This window comes from Eurosta solidaginis, chromosome 5 (genome assembly GCF_040869045.1).
Source record: "Eurosta solidaginis isolate ZX-2024a chromosome 5, ASM4086904v1, whole genome shotgun sequence".
In the NCBI taxonomy this organism is placed as follows: Eukaryota; Metazoa; Arthropoda; class Insecta; order Diptera; family Tephritidae; genus Eurosta; species Eurosta solidaginis.
The window spans coordinates 26,361,711-26,384,853 of record NC_090323.1 but is presented as its reverse complement, the minus strand read 5'-3'; the positions used below and the strand labels follow the sequence as shown (position 1 = coordinate 26,384,853).

The following is a 23,143-nucleotide window of genomic DNA, read 5'->3' as shown; positions in this document are numbered from 1 at the left end:
TATGCCAAACTTTTGGGGTCGCATTCGGTTGCATTAAAAAGTGGCAATTTGGGAGAAAATGTAAAAACGTGAGACACACTGTTGCTTTTTGATATTTTTTTTGCTTAAGGATTGTTGAGAATTTTTATATCCTGTTGGCGAGTTTCAGAAGGAGAAAGAATAAAAAAAATGTGGAAAATTCTGGTTGAATGTGCGAATTTGCTGACACTTACAAGCAGCCCAAGGTAACTTGGCTTTTGTTCGTAGCTTGCTTATTAAAAAAAGTACATTGCAAATGAAATTTAAAACAAATGGAGTAAAAAAAAATACGGAAATAGTTAAAATTTTAAATAAGTTACGAAAAATTTTTATAAGTATTTGCGATATGCATGGTAAAAGAAAATAAAAAAAAATTGGGAAAACTTTTGTTATATGAACATTTTTTTTAATGAAAAAAAAAAAAATTTCGATTATTAAGGTGATACTTTTAAACAGTGAAGGGGATCAGAAAAAAAATCAAAAAATTAACAAAAACAAGTAAAGATGGCTAAGTTTGGGTGTAACCGAACATTACATACTCACCTGCCAAATTTCAGCTTGCAAAACTTTTAAATTACCTTCTTTTAAAAGTGCACGGCGCCACGCCCATTGTCCAAAATTTTGCTAATTTTCTATTCTGCGTCATTGGCGTCTATTGGCGGCCACCGTGGTGTGATGGTAGCGCTATCACACCGTATGCCCTGGGTTCGCACCCCGAGCAAAGCAATATCAAAATTTTAGAAATAAGGTTTTTCAATTAGAAGAAAATTTTTCTAAGCGGGGTCGCCCCTCGGCAGTGTTTGGTAAGGGCTCCGGGTGTATTTCTGCCATGAAAAGCTCTCAGTGAAAACTCATCTGCCTTGCAGATGCCGTTCGGAGTCGGCATAAAACATTGTAGGTCCCGTCCGGCCAATTTGTAGGGAAAATCAAGAGGGGCACGACGCAAATTCGCGCCTTACATTTATTTTATTTTTATTCTGCGTCATAAGGTCAACCCACCTACCAAGTTTTATGGCGTTATCCGTCTTTGGTAATGAATTATCGCACTTTTTCTGGTTTTCGAAATTTTCGATATCGGAAAAGTGGGCGTGGTTATAGTGCGATTTCGTTCATTTTAAATGGCGATCTGAATTGAGTGGCCAGAAACTTACATACCAAATTTCATTAAGATATCTTAAAATTTACTCAAGTTATCGTGTTTGCGGACGGACGGACAGACAAAAAAACAAAAAAAAAAAAGCCTTTCCAACTTAAATACATTTAAATACTAATTACAAAAATAGACTGTATATTTATTAAATAATTGAAACTAAAAGTCTAAACGACGCACAGAGGTATAGGGGGTTACACCTTACCTTTTTAACACGGTAGTCAGGTACTTTTTAATTCTGAAAATCGGGTGGCAAACATCTAAGTTTTTGTAGTGATTATGCCTCGAAGTTCGATCTGCATGTAATTATATGCATTTGTTGAAAATATCTAGACAGTCTGACTGGCGCATTAAACTTAATGCTGCCAAGGAAAAATGTGCTAGCTTTCATCCCTCTTAAGAGTTTTATTATAAAAAAGATATTAGGCATCACCCTACGGCTCTGTAATGTAGTCAACTATAATAGTTCTAACCGGCTGCAGTACGGCGAAAGATTCCTTGATGTGTCACATGGCAAGTGTTTCAAAGTAAAAAACAAAGACTGTTTTTGAACCGATTCCAATTTATCGTCGGGCTTCAGATTATTAAAGCATATTCCAATATTGGCCTCACCAATGATGTAAACAGAGTTTTAGTAACGTACGGATCGTTAAATTCCTTAGACTACCTTTTCACGAACGCCAAAGTACCTTTAGCCCTATTATCGCAAGTTTCCACATCTAATTTAAAATCAAAATTAGGGTCCATTATAACACTTAGGCCAGTGAAGTTGGTGACTTGCTTAATCAAATAATCTCCAATCACATATTTATGGTGTTTAAAGGTTTTCCGTGTAAAATACATAAACTTACACTTCGGAAGGTTTAGTAACATGAGGTTTACATTACATCATACAACTAGGCTGTTCAGATCCGACTAAAGAAGTGCTCCATCCTCTGGTGAGCGGATAGGCATAATAAGTTTCACGTCTTCCGCATACATCAACGGCTTACAGTGCTTCAAAACACTTGGTAGGTCAATAATGAACAGTAGGAATAACACTGGACCAAGATGGCTACCTTGTGGAACACCAGAAGTTACATTGATAAATTTGGACCAACAGTTGTTAAGAATAACTGTTTGTTTACGTTTATTCAAATAAGAAGAAACCAAAGAGAGAAGTAAAGATGGAAAGAGTAGAGAATGGGAGACTTTATCAAAAGGCTTACAAAAATGTGTGTAAATAACATAGATTTCGCAGTTAGATTTAGAGCTATTGGATACAAGGGTCGTGAATTCTAGAAGGTTAGAGACTGTTGACTTCCCCTTAAAAAAGACGTGCTATGATAAGTCAATAATCGAAGATACACTGAACGCTAGTTGCTTTGTGACAAACGCTTCGAACAGTTTGGGAATGGCATTGAGTTTAGATATTCCTCTGTAATTTGTGATACAAGATCTGCTGTCACTCTTATAGAGAGGAATTATAAATAACTCTTTTCACTTCATAGGAAACATCCCTTGCTTCAGCGAGGCATTAAACAAACAAGCTAGAGGTCGGCATAGGTATTGTGCACAAGTTTTTAGCACAACTGACGGATTTTGTCCAGCAGAGTAAGATATTTTCAGATTGTCCAGATGCCAAAGATCATCCTCAGCACTAATAAAAGGAACTAATTCCGAATTCAGTGGGGACAAACTAAATGTATAATCTGACGGCACCGAATCGGATGAATTCGATTAGCTAGATTTGAAAAAATCTGCAAATATATTAGCTATTATGGCATTATCGTTCGAAGTATGATCGTTAAGCTTCATTGTAGAAGGAAGCCCGTTAGTCTTTCTTTTTGAGTTAACCTTAGGGTTATAAAAAATATTACTACTAACCCTACTAATATACTCTTTATAGCAACTGCCGTCAAGGTGTTATATTTGTGACGTAAAATAGAGTAAGCAGCATAGGCAGTTCTTGTACTAGATAGTTTGTATCGCTTGAACGAATGTGTCTTTTGGTTTTTTAGACATTTAAGTTCTTTAGTGCACCAAGCAGTTGTTAATGATGAAAAATACTAAATATTTATACAGCTTTTTAAAACGACATTTCTATAGAAAATTCTTATTATATTAGCTTTATATTTTTACTAGCGTACCCTCGCCCGCTTCGCTAGGCGATAAATTCAATGACTTGCTGAACGAGAATAAAATTAATACGAAACAAAGCAAATTCATTGATACAATTTCATTCGAACTTTATTGTAACACTTTTTGGTAGACAACGTTTTTGGTTTTTCCATCTTTCGCGTAAATGAATAATGACGATGGTTTGCCTACTCGTGAGCAAGCTACATAAATTGTCCATGAGAAAAAATTGGGTATTCTAAATTAATACCGCACATTTGTAGAGACTGTCCTCCCTGCAAAAATCGTTGCATCATGTGGTCCACTGGAGTACTTACCATTATACTCCACTGTAATGCAGCAATGGACCAACTCATGTTTCTACGCGAACATATTGTAAGCCGATCGTTGCTCGTTTTTAACGATTGTAATCACTACACGATGTTTATTGGACTGTGGGTACTCCATGGATTACTCTGATGTAATGCTGAGCTGGAGTATATGGTCCAGTCCTAGGACATCGCTATGTTAATTGGACCATATTTTTTGTATGAATTGTGGTTAATTTTGGAGCACTCGCTTGGTCCATAGCGAGTACTCCATACATGCATGCATGGAGTACTCGCGATTTTGCAGCGCTTCCACATTATTAATTGTCATAGTGAAGGGAAGGCGAATAGGGAACTGCAAACGTTTGAAATTGAACGGTAAATCCGTCGGAATCAGTGGAATTCTGGGTATGAAAACGTCTTCTCCTTTGTACTTCCCTTTCAAAATTGCTGCTTCGATAACCTTACCCAGTAGCTTCTTCACAGCGAGTCTGGTACCGTTGCAAAGTCGTGGTACATTACCCTGCAAAAATCGTTGGATCAAGTGGTCCACTGGTCGCGATTTTTGCAGGGTAATAGTGCACAGCATAATAATCAGTGCTCCAGACTGTGCAAAAGTGCAGAAATTGTTAAGCAATGTAATCATTCCTGTTGGATCGGCAGACATTTGGCCATTTCCGATTTTAAGTAATTGCTGTGAAAATTCAGCTTCTGACGGATCGTTTTGTAGTTCAACGCGTACGTTTGTAGTAAGTGTAAGCGTGTTTACATGTCTCACGATGATTTTAAACATGCATTGATTTCATCTGCAGTCTTGGATTTTGGGATCACAGGTAATGTTTGCTTGAAATCTCCAGCCAATAAAATCATGGCACCTCCAAAGACTGTTTGGCTTCCTCGTAGATCTTTCAAAGTTCTATCAAGTGCTTGCAATGATTTCTTGTGTGCCATAGTACACTCGTCCCATGCGACGAGCTTACATACTTTAAGAACTTTTGCCATTCCAGATGTTTAAGAAAATTATATGTTGGTGTTTCATTTACCTGCATACTCAAAGGCAACTTTAATGCAGAATATGCTGCCCGACCGCCTTCCAGTAATGTAGCCGCAATTATCTGATCGAATTGTTGCTAATATCAATGAAATCAAAAAGGTCTTGCCTGTTCCTCTAGGAGCATACAAGAAAAACAATCCACCAGTTCCATGGCTAACATTATTCATGATTGTATCATAAACATGTTGTTGGTCATTCAATTTCGTTGATGTTACAAATGTGTTTAGTTCATTACAATCATAATGCATAAAAGGAAAAACGAGCAGCAGACTGAGCGAATATTAGCAGCGTTCCATTGATTCATCGAGCTCTGAATCACGATCAAATCTCATTAGAACTATCAGGTTCAGTACTCTGAGAGTTGGCAGCACTCACCCGATGTGTACAGATGATAGGTTTGCCTGTTATTTTCAAAATTTTTTCCCGAATCGCTTCTAAAATTTTACTAAAAAAGTAAAAACAAATTATCCAACTCAGCTGTACTTCTACACAGAGTATTATAACTTTGATTAGATAACGGTTAGGTTAGGTTGGGTGGTAGCTTCCCTGATAGAGGAAGCTCACTTGGACAACATGACGGTCCGTTGTGATACCACATATAATAAACTAAACTAACGGTGACGTAGATATAACTACTTAGAGAATCGTTGGGTAGCAACGATAAAGTTCCGAATGATCCCGATTTCAACCTTGGATAGCTCCTCGGGAGATCCAAGTGAGTCACGACCGAAATACTTTCGCCTAGTTCTGGCAAAAGCTGGGCAGTCAAGCATAAAGTGATTTGGTGATTCCACCTCATCATCCTCCATACAGCTGCAGCAGGATGGAGTTTCCAATATATTGAGACGTACCGCATGGATACCCATGGGACAGTGCCCTGTCAAAACCCCAATGACCATTGATAGGTGAGCCTTGGTGAACCCAATTATTTCAGCAGACCTCCTGCCATCCACTTTCGGCCAGAAAGATCTTGATATCCTACAAGACGTAGTGTCCGCCCAACGTTTGCTGAGCTGACTCGAGGCCCAGCTATGGAAGAGCAATCCACAGGTGGCTAGCGGAATCCCGAAATCCCTACAGCCATCTTCATCCAGTTCAGTTGTACCGATTCGGGCTAAGAGATCCGCTTGACAGTTACCCGGAATATCACTATGACCCGGGACCAAGATAATCTTAATTGTAAAATAATTCGATGCAATCGCAAGTGTGGTCAGGCACTCCCAGACCACCCTCGATCGCACTGTAGTTGAGCTCAAGGCCTTTATAGCCGCTTGGCTATCAGAGTAGATGTTAAGTTCCCTAACCGTAGTAGCGCTGGATAGCATTTCATCCACCGCATCCTTAATCTCAGCAACTTCCGGTTGGAATACACTTCAGTGATCAGCCAACTTAAACTTGCGGCTTACATTTAGCTCTTGACAAAAGACCCCCCCGCCAACCTTTCCGTCCAACTTCGACCCATCCGTGAACAAGTTAACCGGTCCCATGCCCCAGATAATTCCTCTTCTCCACTCCTCCCTCGGGGGAATGACTGGGGTGAAGGTTGTATAGGGAGCGGCCACCGGCATGCAATAGTCCGTCCTGTCCGGGATAAAGTCGAAACTAGTAAGAAGGCTAGAGTGTCCGAAATCAGAAAGCATATAACCCATATCACGAAGCCTGACCAACGACCGGGCCGCGGCTGCCTTTCCCGCAATATCTACTGGATGTATATTCAGCATGACATTCAGTGCCAAGGTAGGTGTTGTTCTCATAGCGCCACTGATACCGATAAGCGCCGTCCGTTGCACTGACACTAGCATTTTGGAGGTGCTCGCCGTGTCCAGTGCTTTCCACCGGACCAGCACCCCATATAGCAGAATCGGTATAACGGTTGGTTGTACAGGTATAAAGGAATCGAGATAGATATATATCAAAATCATCAGTATCGAAAAAAATTTGATTGAGCCATGTCCTTCCGTCCGTCTGCCCATTTACACGATAACTTGAGTAAATATTGAGATATCTTCACCAAATTTGGTACACGAGCTTATCAGTAACCAGAATAGATTGGTATGGAAAATGAGCGAAATCGGATGATAACCACGCCCAATTTTTGTATATATATATAACATTGGAAAACACAAAAAACCTGATTAGTTAGTAAATAACAAATATAGAATGTTGAAATTTGATGAGTGGACTGATATTGAGACTCTTGATTCAAATTTGAAAATTTTTTTTTAAATGGGCGTGACACCGCCCACTTGTGATAAAATCAATTTTACAAATATTATTTATCATAAATCAAAAATCGTTAAACCTAACGTAACAAAATTCGGCAGAGAGGTTGCCTTTACTATAAGGAATGCTTTGAAGAAAATTTACGAAATCTTTAAGTACCACGCCCACTTTTATATAAAAGGTTTTTAAAAGGATCGTGGACGAATAATCTAAGCTATATCTTTGTAAAAAGAGCTTTACATCAATGGTATTTCATTTCCCAAGTGGATTTATAACAATAAATAGGATAAACTTGCAATTAAAAAAAAAAAAAAAAAATGGGCGTGGCACCGCCTCTTTTATGATTGAGCAATTTTCTATGTTTCGGGAGCCTTAACTCGAAGAAAAATTTGTTCAAAATAGAACCATATGTATATTTGTTATTGCGTAGTCTTGTAACACTATTAAGCGCACAAAATAAACAACAACAGCATTTCAAGTGTATAGCTGGGTATGTAATGTTCGGTTTCACCCGAACTTAGACTTCTTTACTTGTTATCTTTAATATTGATACAAAGATTGAAGGTATATTGATGCAATGCAACTCCGCTCTTCCCGTTGTCCTTCAGTCCACTCTATTCGACTTCTTAATTTACTACCTTTCACTCTATTTCGCAACATTAGCCATCATTCCGTAGCAAAGATCCTGAGCCAGATAAATAATTTTGCATGTAAATGTAACAACAATGATTTTAGCCAGATAAATTCAGATAGATGCCTAGTTCAATTTAGGAGCCAGATAATTTGTTTATTTCGTGTCTTTAGTTTGGCAACGCTGCCTTTTAAAAACCTACTTTTCCAAAAGTGGATTTTGCTGCTTAGCCTCTACCGTATTATATGATGAAACACAACGGTGACATCTGCCTGTCACAACTCATATGTACAAAAATATCACGACCTCTGCTTCTCAAGTCTCCCAGAGTATTGATCGTGATACGGAGCCGGAGCACTCACTGGATGATGGCTTATATTTAGGGGATTTGTGGCTTCCAACAAACGAACGGAAAAGAACATGCCCGATAATCTGAGGAAACTTTAATATGACCACGTTAAATATTCAAGGTCAAGCCCCCGCCATATATGTATCCTCAGGAGCTTAGGAGATTGTTCCCTTCAAACTGCTAGGGTGCTGTTTGATGTAAGTTGTCCCGTTACTACACTGTAGGTTCTACAAAGGATCTTCGGTATGGTATACTAAGCACATTATCTCTATACCACGGTTGCCGCTGTAACAATTACCTTTATATACATGTCCCCAGGGAGATTTATTTTGCAGACTCTTTGTTTGCGATCATGTTATAACTAACGAGTTCATTAGAATTAACAACTGAATGCCTTTCGTCACAACTTTTGTATTCAGTAAGAATATTTATTATTTATTTATGGCTACATATTCTCATCTCTTCATTCATAAAAATTCAAATACGTTTAACTTATTATTGCAAAGTCGTATGGTAATGTTATTTTGAAAAATTGTATACGCCTTTACTGCTAGTTCTGTGGATTATACATTCATTTCTTTACACCGCTGAGCAGGTATTCCATTATAAATAAACGTATTATACGCGATATATCTTCCGTAGCACCGTAAGCAATTATTGACTTGTTATCTTCTTCAGTATGCCATTCGCGTGGGTGAATCTTTGGTGTTAGAAGCAATATTGGTAGGTCCTGTTCTAGGAATGGCATATGATCACCCTCAAAATAATGATCATTTATTGGATCAGTTTCAAAGTAGAACTTTGGTTTTCTGCAACGATATAATAGGCTGGCATTTGACAAGCGCTCTTCCAACGCTGTAAAACGTGAAAACCATGCTTCAGTATTTTTAAAGAAACTATGAAATGTCGTACCGGCTAAACCAATCATATCCAGTACTACTAATATATGCAATTTATTTAAAGTACCATCCTGTTCCCAACTCTTAGCTAAATGACGCGCCCCATAAGGGAAATCGGTCTCGACCCCTTTCTCTGGAGGCTCTCTTCCATCAAAGAAAATAAACATTAAACTGAGTTTTGTTCTACGAAACGGTTCAAGCGCGTCTTGTAAAACGTACGCCATATTAAGCAGCATAGCGCATGGTACTGCGTCTAAAGCGCCTAGTAATGTATTAGATTTAGAATATCGGCTATCATAGTGGCAGGTTAGCACTAGAAACCGTTTCGCTTTTGGATTAAGTTTTGCAATTATGTTCTGAAAACGTACTTTGCCCAAAATACGCACTTTCGCATTAAATGCATCATACTCAACAGACCATCCCATCTGATCTAAACTATCACTGATGTAGTTGCGTACTCGCGTATGCCCGTCTTTGCCGACAACACGTGGTATAAGTATATTTTTCACTGCATCACCAAAATGATTCACGGCTTCACGTTTTCCATATTTTAACAATTCTTCTTTAGATAGCTCTTTAACAGGATACATTTTCTTTAAGTAAAGATTTTAGTTAGTCTGTGTTCTAATTTAAATGGTAAAAGTCTAGAAAAATGGTCGACTGCTACGTGTCAAAAAATATAGAGAGAGATTGCAAAAGATGCGTATTGACCACGACAACAATAATCCGAAGCGGAAAATAAAAACTTTAAGTCTTTCAAAAGATATTAACGAAAAACCGAAAAATTACGCCGGGGGTGGAATCCATAGTAATTTTGGACAGAACATCTTTCTCCATTGGCGGCCTTTGGCCGCGCTTATAAAAAATTACCCTGTTCAGCCCACCAATGGGGTGGGATCAAAATTAAATGCGTACAAAATCCCTTTGAGCACAACATTTTTTTCAGTGCACAACATTACAACAACCACATGAAAATTTACAACTTCAGCTATCTCCGGACAGATAAAAAATTTTTATTTTCCGCCTAAGGATTATTATTTTCGAGATTAATACGCGTTTTTAACACCTCTTTCGATATTAGCAGTCGACCCCTGTTCTAGACTTTTACCAAAGTCTCAATGCAACTTATTTCATTAAGTAGCGTTCTTATTTCATTGATTATTACCTGACAGCCGAGTCCCACAGGATAGTAAACACACAAGTACTGTTTAACACATACACTGATGATTAGTACGAAGAAGGTGATAAAATACAAACTGCACGCCATATTCAAGCTTATTTCTTAAGTAGTCTTAAGTAATTATGTCACAGTTTAAAATGAGTAACTAAACTTGCTATTTTCTTGTATTATATCAAGATAGATGTTTGCCCCACAAAAGCACCAAGTCGTTTGTCTAGACATTTTTTTTATTTTTCATTTTTATAACGTGTTTTTCTTCGTATTACTCACATGCCTGTTTATTTTTTAGTATTATATTGCTTGTTTGATTGTTATGGTTTTTTATGTTGATAGCTACATATGTTTTTCTTTAAAACCGCTCATAGAGTACCACGTATCCGCAATGATACTGTTTACTTAATATATCACATATTTTTGGTAATTAAAATTGTACGTGCCTAGCATAGATTGGTGGCCGGTGCAGCAGAATCAAGAAAATTATTCTGTTAGCAGTGGAGAAAACAATTAAAGGGCCTGGCAAAGTTGACATAGTCATAACGCCATAGTCATAACCATATTTTTACTTATCCATACCAATTGGCATCTATTATTGGTGCCTTAGCCTAAAAAGAGTGAAATTTTCATAAAAATTATGTAAACGCAAGAAATTACAAACATATTTCAAAAACAATAAGTGTCTTAGTCAAAGCGTATCCAAAACAATTAAAAGAAGTAAGGACGGGACTGTCTTCGGCTGTGCCGAAGACTACATACCTTTCATGAATGGGGCTGAACAATAATCTTATCCCGTTCGTAATCTCCAAATATTCGGATGTATAAGATAAGAAATATATAGTGAACAGGGATACATATTTAATGATTTTAAGATAAATATAAAATAAAAAATAGGTAGGTACTTTGTGAGAGGATGCAAAGCTTCACGTTTTTTGTGGTCTGCATGTAAAAACTATAACTACGAATCACGTATTTCAAAAATATATGACGTAAACGTAACTATTTGATGAAATTTGATGAATTTTGAAGCTTCTAGCCTTAAAAAAGGGGCATGAATGACAGAGTATATGGGGTATATAATATATATACCATCGATCTCCATGATTTTTTCAGACAACAATATATGCTATATACGTAAGCATTTGTTGAAATTTGAAGCCTTTAGCTCTTAAAATAGGGTAGTAATTACGAAAAGTTTCTTATCTGAACAATCGGTTGTGGGGGATATATACTATATATACGACAGATCTCATCAATTTTCTCAGGCAACAATATGTGCAATATGCGAAAGTATATGGTGAAGTTTGAAGCTTCAATCTGTTGAATTGAGGAAGATATGACAAAAATCCTCTTTTTCTGAAAAATCGGTTGTATGCTATAGTGGTCCGATCCGGTCGGTTCCGACAAATGTCTAATCGGACACCCAAATACACCCGCTCACCAAATTTTATCAAGATATCTCACCGGCGGCCACCGTGGTGTGATGGTAGCGTGCTCCGCCTACCACACCGTATGCCCTGGGTTCACACCCCGGGCAAAGCAACATCAGAATTTTAGAAATAAGATTTTTCAATTAGAAGACAATTTTTTTAAGCGGGGTCGCCCCTCGGCAGTGTTTGGCAAGCGCTCCGGGTGTATTTCTGCCATGAAAAGCTCTCAGTGAAAACACATCTGCCTTGCAGATGCCGTTCAGAGCCGGCATAAAACATGTAGGTCCCGTCCGGCCAATTTTTAGGGAAAATCAAGAGGAGCACGACGCAAGTTGGAAGAGAAGCTCGGCCTTAGATCTCTTCGGAGGTTATCGCGCCTTACATTTATATATTTTTTTATTTTTATCTCAAAAATTGAGGGACTAGTTTGTATGCAAACAGACAGACGGATATGGCTAAATATACTCAGCTCTTCATCCTGATTATTTCGTTATACTTAATAGTGGGTCTATCTATTTTCCTTTAAGGACTTCAATTTTGGGTTTCGTGACGAAATTAATATACCATTTATTAAATATAAATTCACCAACTCAAATATTTTTAGGTTATGGATATGGCGAAAAACCAAAAACCAATTGGTTTGCTATGGTATGGTTAAGGCTAGGGCGTTATGGTATGGCACCATTGACCAATTACACCGATTTCCATAAGATTGGTTGGATCGGCTGTTTTATATGGGCTTTAAGCCCCTGGCAAAGTTGGTTATAAGTATCCCATTATAGGCCATTTCCCTATTACGGGGGAAATATTGTTTATAAATCAAACATGCACCATAAAACCTCCCGGCAGCTTCTGGAATCAATCAATCTGCAATCTGTTTTAAGCTCAAATTCGTAAAACGCTTATATATACTTTTTAAGCTCAGTTCCATTTGGCTCCATCACTAGCACCGATTTTAATGTGGTTTTTTTGTTGAAAGAATAAGGCGGGTTAGGGAGGCATAGAATATACCCACGGCAGGTATACCTGTCGTAAAAGGCGACTAAAGCACCCAATTATTTCGACAGGTTGTACAGCAGAACCTTTTCAAGGGGATGCCAGCGCAATTTATAGCTTCGCCAAACCGATTGTCAACCTCACCTACCCGTGGCGATTTCAGTTTTTACCAGCCTTGGCTCTGTCTATATCGTTATAGCTCAGATGAAGTCCGACAGCTTTTAAGGGCAATTTAACTCCTTTTCGAGTAAGGGTCTGGAACAGGGGTCGAGAGGTGGCGCGTTTATCGTATTGACTTCGACAACAATAATCCGAAGGCGGAAAATTGTATCTCTGTACGGAGGTTTTTGCAGTTGAAATTGGCAAGTTCCATGTGGTTGTTGTAATGTTGTTGTGCAATGTGAAAAATTGTGTGTACAAAGGGACGGATTTAATTTTGATCCCTGCCCCATTCGTGGATCGGCCAGGGTATTTTCCTATATGTAAGTGCGGCCGAGGGTCGCCAACGCAGAGGGAGTTCTACTCAAAAGTACCATTGATCCCACCACCGGTTTCGGAGGGACTCGGGGTCATTTTTCAGTTTTTCGTTGAAATATTTTTACTGAGTTAACATTTTTATATTCCGCCTCCGGATTATTAGTACCGATGTCAAGACGCTGCGTTTGACACCTTTCCCGATATTTTTGGACGTGTATTATCAGTCGACCCCTATTCTAGACTATTACCCGTCTTCGATGCTTATTTTATCGATATTTTGTCCGCGCCACTTATATCGAAATGTTGACAAAATTATCTAATCACAGCACCGTTTTTGTTTCATACTTACTACCGACATGTGTGAGTGTGTGCAACCACACTCATCTTATATGAAAAGGAAACACATAGCTAAAGGGAAAAAAGCCAGAGGCCAGAAAAAACCCTTTTTATTGCACACAATTATTTCTATTACATTCTATTACATATACAAATATTTCATATAGCTGTTCGGTCAGCTCGCTGGCACCGCGTTCAATTTCAAACTAAATTTTTAAAATCATCCCGAAGCATTAAAACAAACTCAATTATCCTACTGTGTAATAATTGAAACATAGAGTGCTTTGTCTAATTATACTCAAAACTGAACCAAGATTGCCATGCCCAATTGTACTGAATACCAATTTTGGTTAAAGTACATTTCTATTTGCGCATTTGGCAATTGCCCATGTGTAACATCTGGACAAGTGCCCTTTCGCGAAACAGTTTTTTTGACATTGGTGTCAGCTGTTCATCCTAAAATATGGATGGAAATTTGGTGGGTGGTATTTATAAAAACCATACAAATTATACATAAAATTTGCTATAATTGCTATAACTTGCTTGCTTGCAAAATCCACTTAACTTACTATAAACAATTAACCAACAATTGTATCACAATCAATCAATCAACGTCAACAATTCGCTAACTTACTAAGTCATCCAATTCGAAGCAAGCGCCAAGATTGTATAGATTCGAGCGCTGACGTAAATCAATTGCATCACCCAGCTGCTTCAGCCATTGATTACACAGGTCAACAAAATAAGAGTTTTGGTTTGGTGCAGCTCTACTTGTAACCAAATTTGGTAGTACTCGGTACCCTGATAAAAACTGTATACTTACATTTTTAATGCTACGTACAGTTTTCTAGATAGGGTCAAGAACCTCTTTTTAAGAGATTAAGGCATGTATGGCCCCATAACTTTATTTCTGTTTATTCTGTTAATATATCTTCATAAACGTCAGAGAAATTGCAAAAATAATGTGAAAAATAAAATTTTTTGTTAAATTTTTTCATTCTTAATCACGTTTTTCTCGAATAATTTGTCATCCAGTGCACATGTAAATTATTCTAAACAATCTCCCATTAATTCTGTTTTCAAAAACATATAACTTTTTTATATCCGCGTAGATCTTCCTAATATATTCTATTTTAGTAAATTTTTACTGTGAAAAAAAGTTTTTTGTTATTTATTTTATTATTAACTTTTTATTTACATAAAAACTTTCGTTTACGTGATTTTTGTGAATGAGGTATGGCAAGGCAATCACGTTGCATTCCCCAGCAGTAGTCAGCCATCATATGCTGATCCCATTGGCCTTGGTACCTCTCTTCCATAGTTTTTAGGTCCTGCTGAAACCGTTCGCCTTGTTCTTCGCTATAGCAACCAAGATTCTCCGGAAACTGGTCAAGGTGGCTGTGAAGATAGTGGACTTTGATGGACATGTTACATCCTAAGTTTTTGTAATTCTCTAGCATGTTGTTAACAATATCAGAGTAGTTACTTGACTTGTGATTTCCCAGAAAGTTCTTAGTAACTTCAACAAACGAATTCCACGCAAGCAGTTCCAAACTGGTCATTGAATTTGAAAAATTAGTATATTTTATCAACATTCTTATCTATGGGCCATCAAAAATAACCGTTTTTATTTTTCTATGCTTAGCCTAGGAAATTTTCTCGTTATGTAAAGAAAATATTGTCAATTTTTATCTAACGCCTTCAAAAATTGTTTCATTAGACCCAGTTTAATGTGTAAGGGTGGCAAAATAATTGAATCTCTTGTAACTAAAGGTGGGTTTATCACATTCTGCTTTCCCATTTCCAACATCTCACGTATAGGCCAGTCCCTTTCTGTCCAGTGTTGGTGCTTGGCACGATTCTCCCACAGGCAATAAAAAGTTAACCATCTTTAGATCTACGTCTTGTCGAGATATCGCCATAAAGGTGGACCAGGGGTGACTCTAGAATTTGTTTATACGATGCGGGTATCAAATGAAAGGTGTTAATGATTATTTGAAAGGGAGTGGGCCTTAGTTCTATAGGTGGACACCTTTTCGAGATATCGCCATAAAGGTGGACCAGGGGTGAATTTATAATGTGTTTGTACGATATGGGTATACAATTAAAGGTATTAATAAGGATTTTAAAAGGGAGTGTCCCTTAGCTGTATAGGTGAAGGCGTTTTCGAGATATCGACCAAAATGTGGACCAGGGTGATCCAGAACATCTTCTGTTGGGTAGCACTAATTTATTTTTATATGTCATACCACGAGCAGTATTCCTGTCATGATTCCAAGGGCTTTTGATTCACGCTGCAGAACCTTTTCATTTTCTGCTACTTAATATGGTAGGTGTCACACCCATTTTACAAAGTATTTTCCAAAGATATATCTCTCGTCAATAAACCAATCCAATTACCCTGTTTCATCCATTTTTTCGTATTTGGTATAGAATTATGGCATTTTTTTCATTTTTCGTAACTTTTGATATCGAAAAAGTGGGCGTGGTCATAGTCGGATTTGGGCTATTTTTTACACCAATACAAAGTGAGTTCAGATAAGTACGTGAACTGAGTTTAGTAAAGATATATCGATTTTTGCTCAAGTTATCGTGTTAACGGCCGACCGGAGGGACAGACGGTCGACTGTGTATAAAAACTGGGCGTGGCTTCAACTGATTTCGCCTTTTTTCACAAAAAACAGTTATCGTCCTAGAATATAAGCCCTACCAAATTTCGCAAGGATTAGTAAAGTTTTGTTCGACTTATGGTCTACAGCTCCTTTGCTGTAGCTACCGGGAATGCTCGCTCGGACGGCAATGCTGGTGATGTTGACGGCGGTGACGAGGGTGGCGTTCGGGGCTTCCGGAAAAGCGTGGAACGCAATCAAAGTTCTTGCACAACTTGTGTGAACTGTTTTTCTTCCGTAGATGTCTGCCGTACGCTGATGTCCACTAGTTAGGGTTATTTCGCACGGCGTTCTATTTAACTTTCACAAAGTTGACGAAAAAAAGGCGCGTATTTAAACTACAAACTTCAAGCTCGGTTTATTTAAACTTTATAAATATAATTGATAGAAAAATCGGATTTTAATTCAAACAGGCGGGTTTTGTTCTTTTTGGCGAACCGGGAGGATTAACAACTCGAATCGAATTCAATTTATATGTATCAAAGGAAAAAAAGAAGAAGTATGAAAATGTCAACATGATTGACATTTTTGCTCGTTCAGGCGAGCGAGTAGCGCACGCGTTGCCAACCACGCATTTAATGTGTTGGGTGTGTTACCGTGGTGTGGTGATTAAAAATAAAATTCAAAGGGTACAAATTCAATAAAAGGTGCGTGCGCTAATCGCTCCCTTGAACATCTTGCCCCGCCTAGACGCGTTAGCCGGCTAATGTCAATCTGAGCTGCTCCCGCGCTCTGAAGGCCTCGTTCATGAGGATATTTGCCACCTTGCCTCGGTGTGAAGCCGTCTGAAGGTCTGCTGCTGAGCACCGAACGGTCCGTGCTTGTGGGATCGTGACTGTGGTTGGATTGTAACGACTGTTGACGGCTTGTTGTTGTGGGCGTTGGCGGCGGCGGCGAGAGTTAGAGCGCGGTGCCGGTGTGGGAGGCACTTAAGGCGTTGGTGCGGCGTGGCTCGATGGTGTTGGTGGTGGTGGGGCTGGAGCATGGTGTGGTGTGGAAGTGCACAAATGCGGCACATAATGGGCGACGTACACTCACTCGTCGCGTGTGATAGCGCCAGACAATTGGTACAATACCCATGGGCTCGTGCCAGGAGGTACCGCTGCGACGGCTGCATGCCCCGAAAGAGTGGGCAAATACGTAGCGCATGATGGCGAGCGCATACGCGACATTGCATGAACTTATTGTTGGAGTTGTCGTTTTGGCGCTCGGCGTGATTGCTAGCCACCACCACCTGAGAGCGTATCGACGTTCTTGGCCTTGGAGTTGGTGTTACATCCATGTTCGCCTGAAACGAGTCGTATTCATATGACTTTAGTGCGGGGTATATTGATGATTGTATCTATGAGATGGAGCGGGATTTTAATTGTTGGTTTTGGGATTAGGCGGATACGGAAGCGATCTTGGGAGTGGGGTGGTAACGAAAATCTACACGGTGGCTTGGGGGCTGGGCGGACTATCCGCCGGGGGCAGAAAACATAATTTTACTATCGGATTGGGTGCGCACCTCGACGACACGAATGTGGCCATCCGGGCCGGGGCGTGCTCGTTCGATGCGTCCGAGGCGCCATTCGGTGGGAGGAAGTGTATCGTCCTTGATGAGGACACACTCACCGACTTTTGGCTCAATGCGAGTGTCTTTCCAACGATACCGTTTGTGGAGGTCCTTGAGGTAGTCCTTCCATCGTCGACTAAACTTGTGATGGATAACCTTGACCTTTTCCCATCGGTTGAGCAGAGATAGGTTCTCATGGTCGGGTTCAGGAATCGCTAATAAAGGGGTTCCCCGAAGGAAATGTCCCGGGGTGAGCGCGGTAAAGTCAGAGGGATCCTGAGATAGCGGGGAGATGGGGCGTGTGTTTAATACGGCCTCTATTCGTATTAGCAGGGTGGTAAATTCTTCGAAAGTGAATTTGTGAGAGCCGACTGACTTCTTGAGGTGGGTTTTAAAACTTTTGACGGCAGCTTCCCATAAGCCGCCCATATGAGGAGCGCTGGGGGGTATAAGCTTCCATTTTATGCCTTGAGCGGCGTATTTTTTGACGACTTCTTGGGATACTTCGTTGGAGAAGGTCACAAATTCCTTTTCCGTAGCTCTTTTGGCACCTACAAAGGTTGTGCCATTATCGCTCATCATAGTTGCGGGATAGCCTCGACGTCCGACAAAACGGGCAAATGCAGCCAGAAAGGCCTCAGAGGTGAGATTTGAGCACAACTCGAGATGTACCGATTTTGTCGTGAAGCAAACAAAAACGGCCACGTAACCCTTCACGAGCGTAGGCGATTTTAGCATGGATGCTTTTATCAAAAAAGGGCCGGCAAAATCAACCCCCGTTGTGGTGAAGGGGGGAGCGAAAGTGCATCATGTGGGTGGCAAGGCTGCCATTATTTGGGAGCGCATTTGCTGCTTGTGGACGGTGCATGTTTTACATTGAAAAATGCATTTTTTGATGAGTGGCTTGAGCCGAGGAATGTAAAGTTCCTGTCTAATCGTTTGCTGCATGAGACGGACTTCGGCGTGCAGGAAAAGTTCATGCAGGAAGCGTAGGAAAAGTGCAGCATATCGGGATTTTTCCGGGATAATAATGGGGTATCTTTCGTTGTAGGTTAGTGTTGAGTCAACTAGGCGACCGCGGACTCGGAGCAATCCATCTTCATTCAAATATGGATTAAGGGTGAGAAGGAGGCTCCGTTTGTCGACAGGATTCGAGGCTAACAACGATGCCTTTTCCTTGGGGAAATATCGCGACTGAGTTAAGGCGATTAGCTTGAGTTTCGTGTTTCGGAAGTAGTCGTGTGTAAGGGTTAACGGGGAAGTTGGTATATGGCCCGCGCGGGTTTTAAGGGTGCGTATGAAGCGCAACACGTAAGTTAAAACTCTCAGGGCACGCGGAAACGAGGAAAATCGATCCAGAATGTCGGGTTCTTCTTCGCCGGCATGTAATGCTTCGATTCGGCGGACTTCGGGTGGACTTACGGAGGGGCAGCGCAAGTCTTTGGGCCATGATTCCGGGGGACTGATGAGCCATTCTGGGCCTTTCCACCACAGGGAGGAAGCTGCCAAATCAAGAGGTTTGCATCCTCTTGTGCCCATGTCGGCGGGGTTTTCGGAACTGCGTACATGTCGCCAAGTGGCGTTTCCAACCAGATCGATTATTTGCGCGGTTCGATTTGCTACGAAAGTTCTCCATGTATAGGGGGGCTTTTCTAGCCATGCGAGCACTATTTTGGAGTCCGACCACAGCGTCAAGGTATGCGGGCTGAGATTGAGTTGAGATTGAACGACGGAGACTAGCTTCGCTAGGAGCAGAGTTCCACACAATTCCAGCCGTGGCAAGCTAGTGGATTTTAGGGGTGCCACTTTGCTTTTAGAGACTAGGAGATGAGAGGTTGTGTTTTGTCCTACCGTCGTTCGGACTTAAATGCTGGCGCAATAAGCTTTATCCGACGCGTCGCAAAAGCCATGCAGCTCCGTGGGTTGGTCAGGGGAGTAATTGACCCAACGAGGAATTTGAATCCCTGTTATGGCGTGGAGGTTATGTGCGAACTGCGTCCACTTTGCGAGGCGGAGGGGTTTCACCTGTTCGTCCCAGTCAGTTCCGTCAAGCCACAGCTCTTGCAGGAGAATTTTGGCTTGAATCATTATCGGCGTTAGCCATCCTGCGGGGTCGAAAAGTTTTGCGACGGAGGAGAGAATTTGTCGCTTTGTGCTCGCGGTGGTTACTGGGATGGATTCAACGGTGTACGAAAATGAGTCCTTTATGGCATTCCATTGAATCCCGAGCGTTTTCGTCGTGTTACTTGCTTTTTCGAATTCGAGAAACTGGGAATCCAGCAAGTCTGCTGTGGGAATAGTTTCAATTATTTCAGGATGGTTTGCCGTGATTTTTCTAAGGGGGAAGCCTGCTGACGTAAGGGCTTGCCTGACTTGCGAGAGGGACTCTGAAGCTGAGAGGATGGAGTGCCCGCCAGAAAGTATGTCGTCTACATATGTCTCGTCTTTTAATATCTGAGATGCTTTTGGGATGGTCTTATTGACGTCTTTAGAGAGCTCGTGCAAGGTACGTATTGCAAGGTAGGGAGCGCAATTAAGACCGAATGTGACGGGTTTAAGTTTAAAATCTTGAATTGGATCATTGGGGGCTGAGTGAAAAATAATTTTTTGGTAATCTTGGTCCTCCTCATGTAAGAGAATTTGGCGGTACATTTTTTCTACATCGCCGTTGAAAACAAATTGGCACGTGCGCCACTTGAGTATTAATAGCATCAAATCGGGTTGTAGGGTGGGACCGGTATAGAGAACATCATTCAGAGAATTACCGGAAGTTGATTTCTTTGATCCATTAAAGACCACACGCACCTTGGTAGTTCTTTTTTCAGGCTTTATAACCGCGTGATGGGGTAGGTAGAACGACAAGTATTTGTTGTCTGAGCATTTTTCGTAGGAAGTGGTTTCTTCCATATGACCTAGGGTGAGATATTCTATTAAGACTTGGTCATATTGGGATTAAAGCTCGCCTTTTTTGAGAAGATTTCTCTCCATGCTAAGAAATTGCTGGAGAGCTGAGGTTCGGGATCTACTTAAGGCTACCTGCTCTGGGAAACTGCGTCTTAAGAGGAGTCGCACTACATAGCGACCGTCATCTCTGCGAGTGGTGGTGGACTGTGTGGCAGTTTGCATCTGCGAGGGTTAGATGCGCCCATTTTTCACGCTGTCCTTGGGTGGGATTAAATTTGGGTAACAGCTTGGTTAACTGGGGTAGGACAATAGATTGTGCTTGGATCCTTGTGGTCAAATCGTTTGAGACTAGAGTTAGAGAGCATAGTTTGTTCGAAGTTTGGACTACTCTTCCACCCATGCCTGATATTTCGAAATTAGATGCTCGGCATGGTAGACGAAGTTTTATTTGAGTTTTGGAGGAGATAAAGCTCCGTTCTGACCCTTGGTCAATTAGGGCTCTGAGTTTGAAGAGTTCACCTCGGTGTTCTACTGAGACGATTGCCGTCGGGAGTAGTACTTTACTTTCATTGTCCGAGTAGAAAGATTGTACGTGGGCATTTTTTGAACACGTGGGTTGATCGCGGTTGTCTTCCGGAGAGTTGGGAGTTGGGAGACTGACATCAGTGGGGGTGGTAGTTGCTACTTGGGCTGTGGCTTTATGCATTCTGGGTGTTGATGATGTGCTAGAGGTCGCATCATCATGGAGAGCTGAGTTGTGCCGTTGCCGGCAGTGAACACACTTGAATGTGCTTTTGCAATCTCTTAGAACGTGGGATTGGGATAGGCAGTTAAAGCACATGTGATTGTCTCTCACGAACTTGTTCCGATCATGGACTGGCATTCTAGCGAATTTTGCACAGCTGTACAGGGGGTGCTCGGAGGTTTTGCAATATGTGCATTTGTACATTGTGCGGTGTTCTGTAGCATGGGATTGAATCCTCGGATTGGATTTTTCGTGATTGTTGCCTCTGAATGCATAATTATTTTGTTTAGAGTAGCTTGTGCTGGCGGGGGCCGATGTGGGTTTAGAGGGGCGCCATTGGTCTACTCTTTCTACCACCTCATAGCGGGTAGTCAGAAATTGGTTCATTTGGGACCAGTTGGGGAGATCTTTCCTGGAGGTTAGAGACTGTTCCCACAGGGTTACTGTGTTCTCCGGGAGTATAGAGGTGACCAGATAAATGAGGATTGGATCCCAACTTTCTGTTGAAACTTGCTGGGTGGCGAGAATTTGGAGGCAATTATTCACAGATTATTGCAATTTCTGTATATCCTCGCTATTTTAAATGGGAATTGGTTTTAAATTCATAAGGGTTTTTATTTGGTTGTCGACCAAAACCCTGCGATTTTCATATCGCAACCTTAGGGCTTTCCACGCCAGTTCAAAATTGGCATCACTGAGTGGGAACTGTTTGACTATTTGGCCGGCTTTGCCTTGTGTTTTATACCGGAGGTGGTATAATTTCTGGGCTTTTGTGAGTTTTGGGTGGTTAATATAGACCGCCGTGAACATGTCACGAAATGACGGCCATTGTTCATAACCCCCTTAAAATACTTCTGTATCACAAGGCGGGATTTTTAAGCCGAAACCTGTTCCATCTCTGGGAAGTGATGCGGTGGGGCGGCTATGGGAGTGTTTGCTTGTTGGAGCAACATAAGTTGGTCCCCTATCTGGGCTTTTGTGTCCTCATAGATAATTAGACATGACCGGTATTTATTAAACGCGACCGGTTTGAAGTCATCTGGGAGATCTAGATCGTCTGTATCTAATACCGCGTCATGGGAGGTATGGACCCGGTCCCAAAACCTATCAATATTGGTATCTTTAATTTTCAGGGACGATTCCGTATTTTCGTTAATCGAGGTGGACCTGAATCGAGCGCAGTAGTCCGTGAAATTATCCGTTTCCGAGATGAATTTATTTGCCGTGAACATTTGCTTATTTTTTTTGTGGTTTGGCGCGTTTGGCGTTGATCTTTGGAACTGCCTTGGGATTTTTCGTCGTCACTCATTGTGGGGCTTTTTGATTGGCTTCTTTGAGAGACACCTAACATAAAGTGAGCAAGCGAGGGAGAGAGCCTGAGAGTGAGGGAGAGCGCCGGAGAGAGAGAGAGTGAGTTGACGACTTAAAGAAAGATTTATAACCGCAATGCAAGTTTCACGACAAGAGAAATAAACTTTTTGACCTTTTGAAATTATATATTTAATAACGCGAACCGTGAATTCGTACCACTGTACCCGCTTGAGAGAGCAAGAAAATTAAAGTTGTATCACCGTACCGCACTTTTATAAACGTGTGTATATATGAGTATATATGCGTATATATATATATATGAGTGAAAAAAAAAATTTTGTTTCCAAGGGGATATATAATTGCTATATATTTGAGGGATTTTTAATATTTGTGAGTATTTGAGAAGAGAAGTTGAAAACGCTAATTAAAGAAATTTGAAAAAGTGAGTTTTATAAATTTATTTTTGGTCCCTGTCTACCAGTTAATTATTACATATGCACATACATACGTACGAATGAGCACCCAAAATATATTGGAAATGCACTGTTTCGGGGGTGAACTGCCTTTCCTTTTTGCAATACGGGACTTATATATGTATTTACGAAATCTTAAAATTTATGATTGCAAAAAATTATTGGGGCTATATATGTATGTATTTATGAATCCTATTGGGAAATCCACAAATATCAAACTTTAATTAATAATGGGGAATATTAATTATTTCAGGGAGGCTTATTTGTTAAATTTGTGGGTTATTATTTGAATAATTTAATTTTGTATGTATGAAGGATAGAGG

The 23,143-nt window shown here is 40.4% G+C and overlaps 2 protein-coding genes across 2 annotated transcripts in view; both read right to left on the bottom strand.

Moving 5' to 3' along the window:
* Positions 1-23,143, bottom strand: part of LOC137254050 (uncharacterized) — a 151,175-nt gene that overhangs the window by 46,907 nt on the left and 81,125 nt on the right. The gene's annotated exons all lie outside the window — the stretch shown is intronic.
* LOC137253240 (glutaminyl-peptide cyclotransferase-like) lies at positions 8,271-10,265 on the bottom strand. Its single transcript, XM_067789809.1, has 2 exons — positions 9,916-10,265; positions 8,271-9,343 (listed from the first exon to the last, which is right to left on the bottom strand). The coding sequence occupies exons 1-2, from the start codon at positions 10,015-10,017 to the stop codon at positions 8,423-8,425; spliced, it is 1,023 nt and encodes a 340-aa protein (XP_067645910.1). The 5' UTR covers positions 10,018-10,265; the 3' UTR covers positions 8,271-8,422.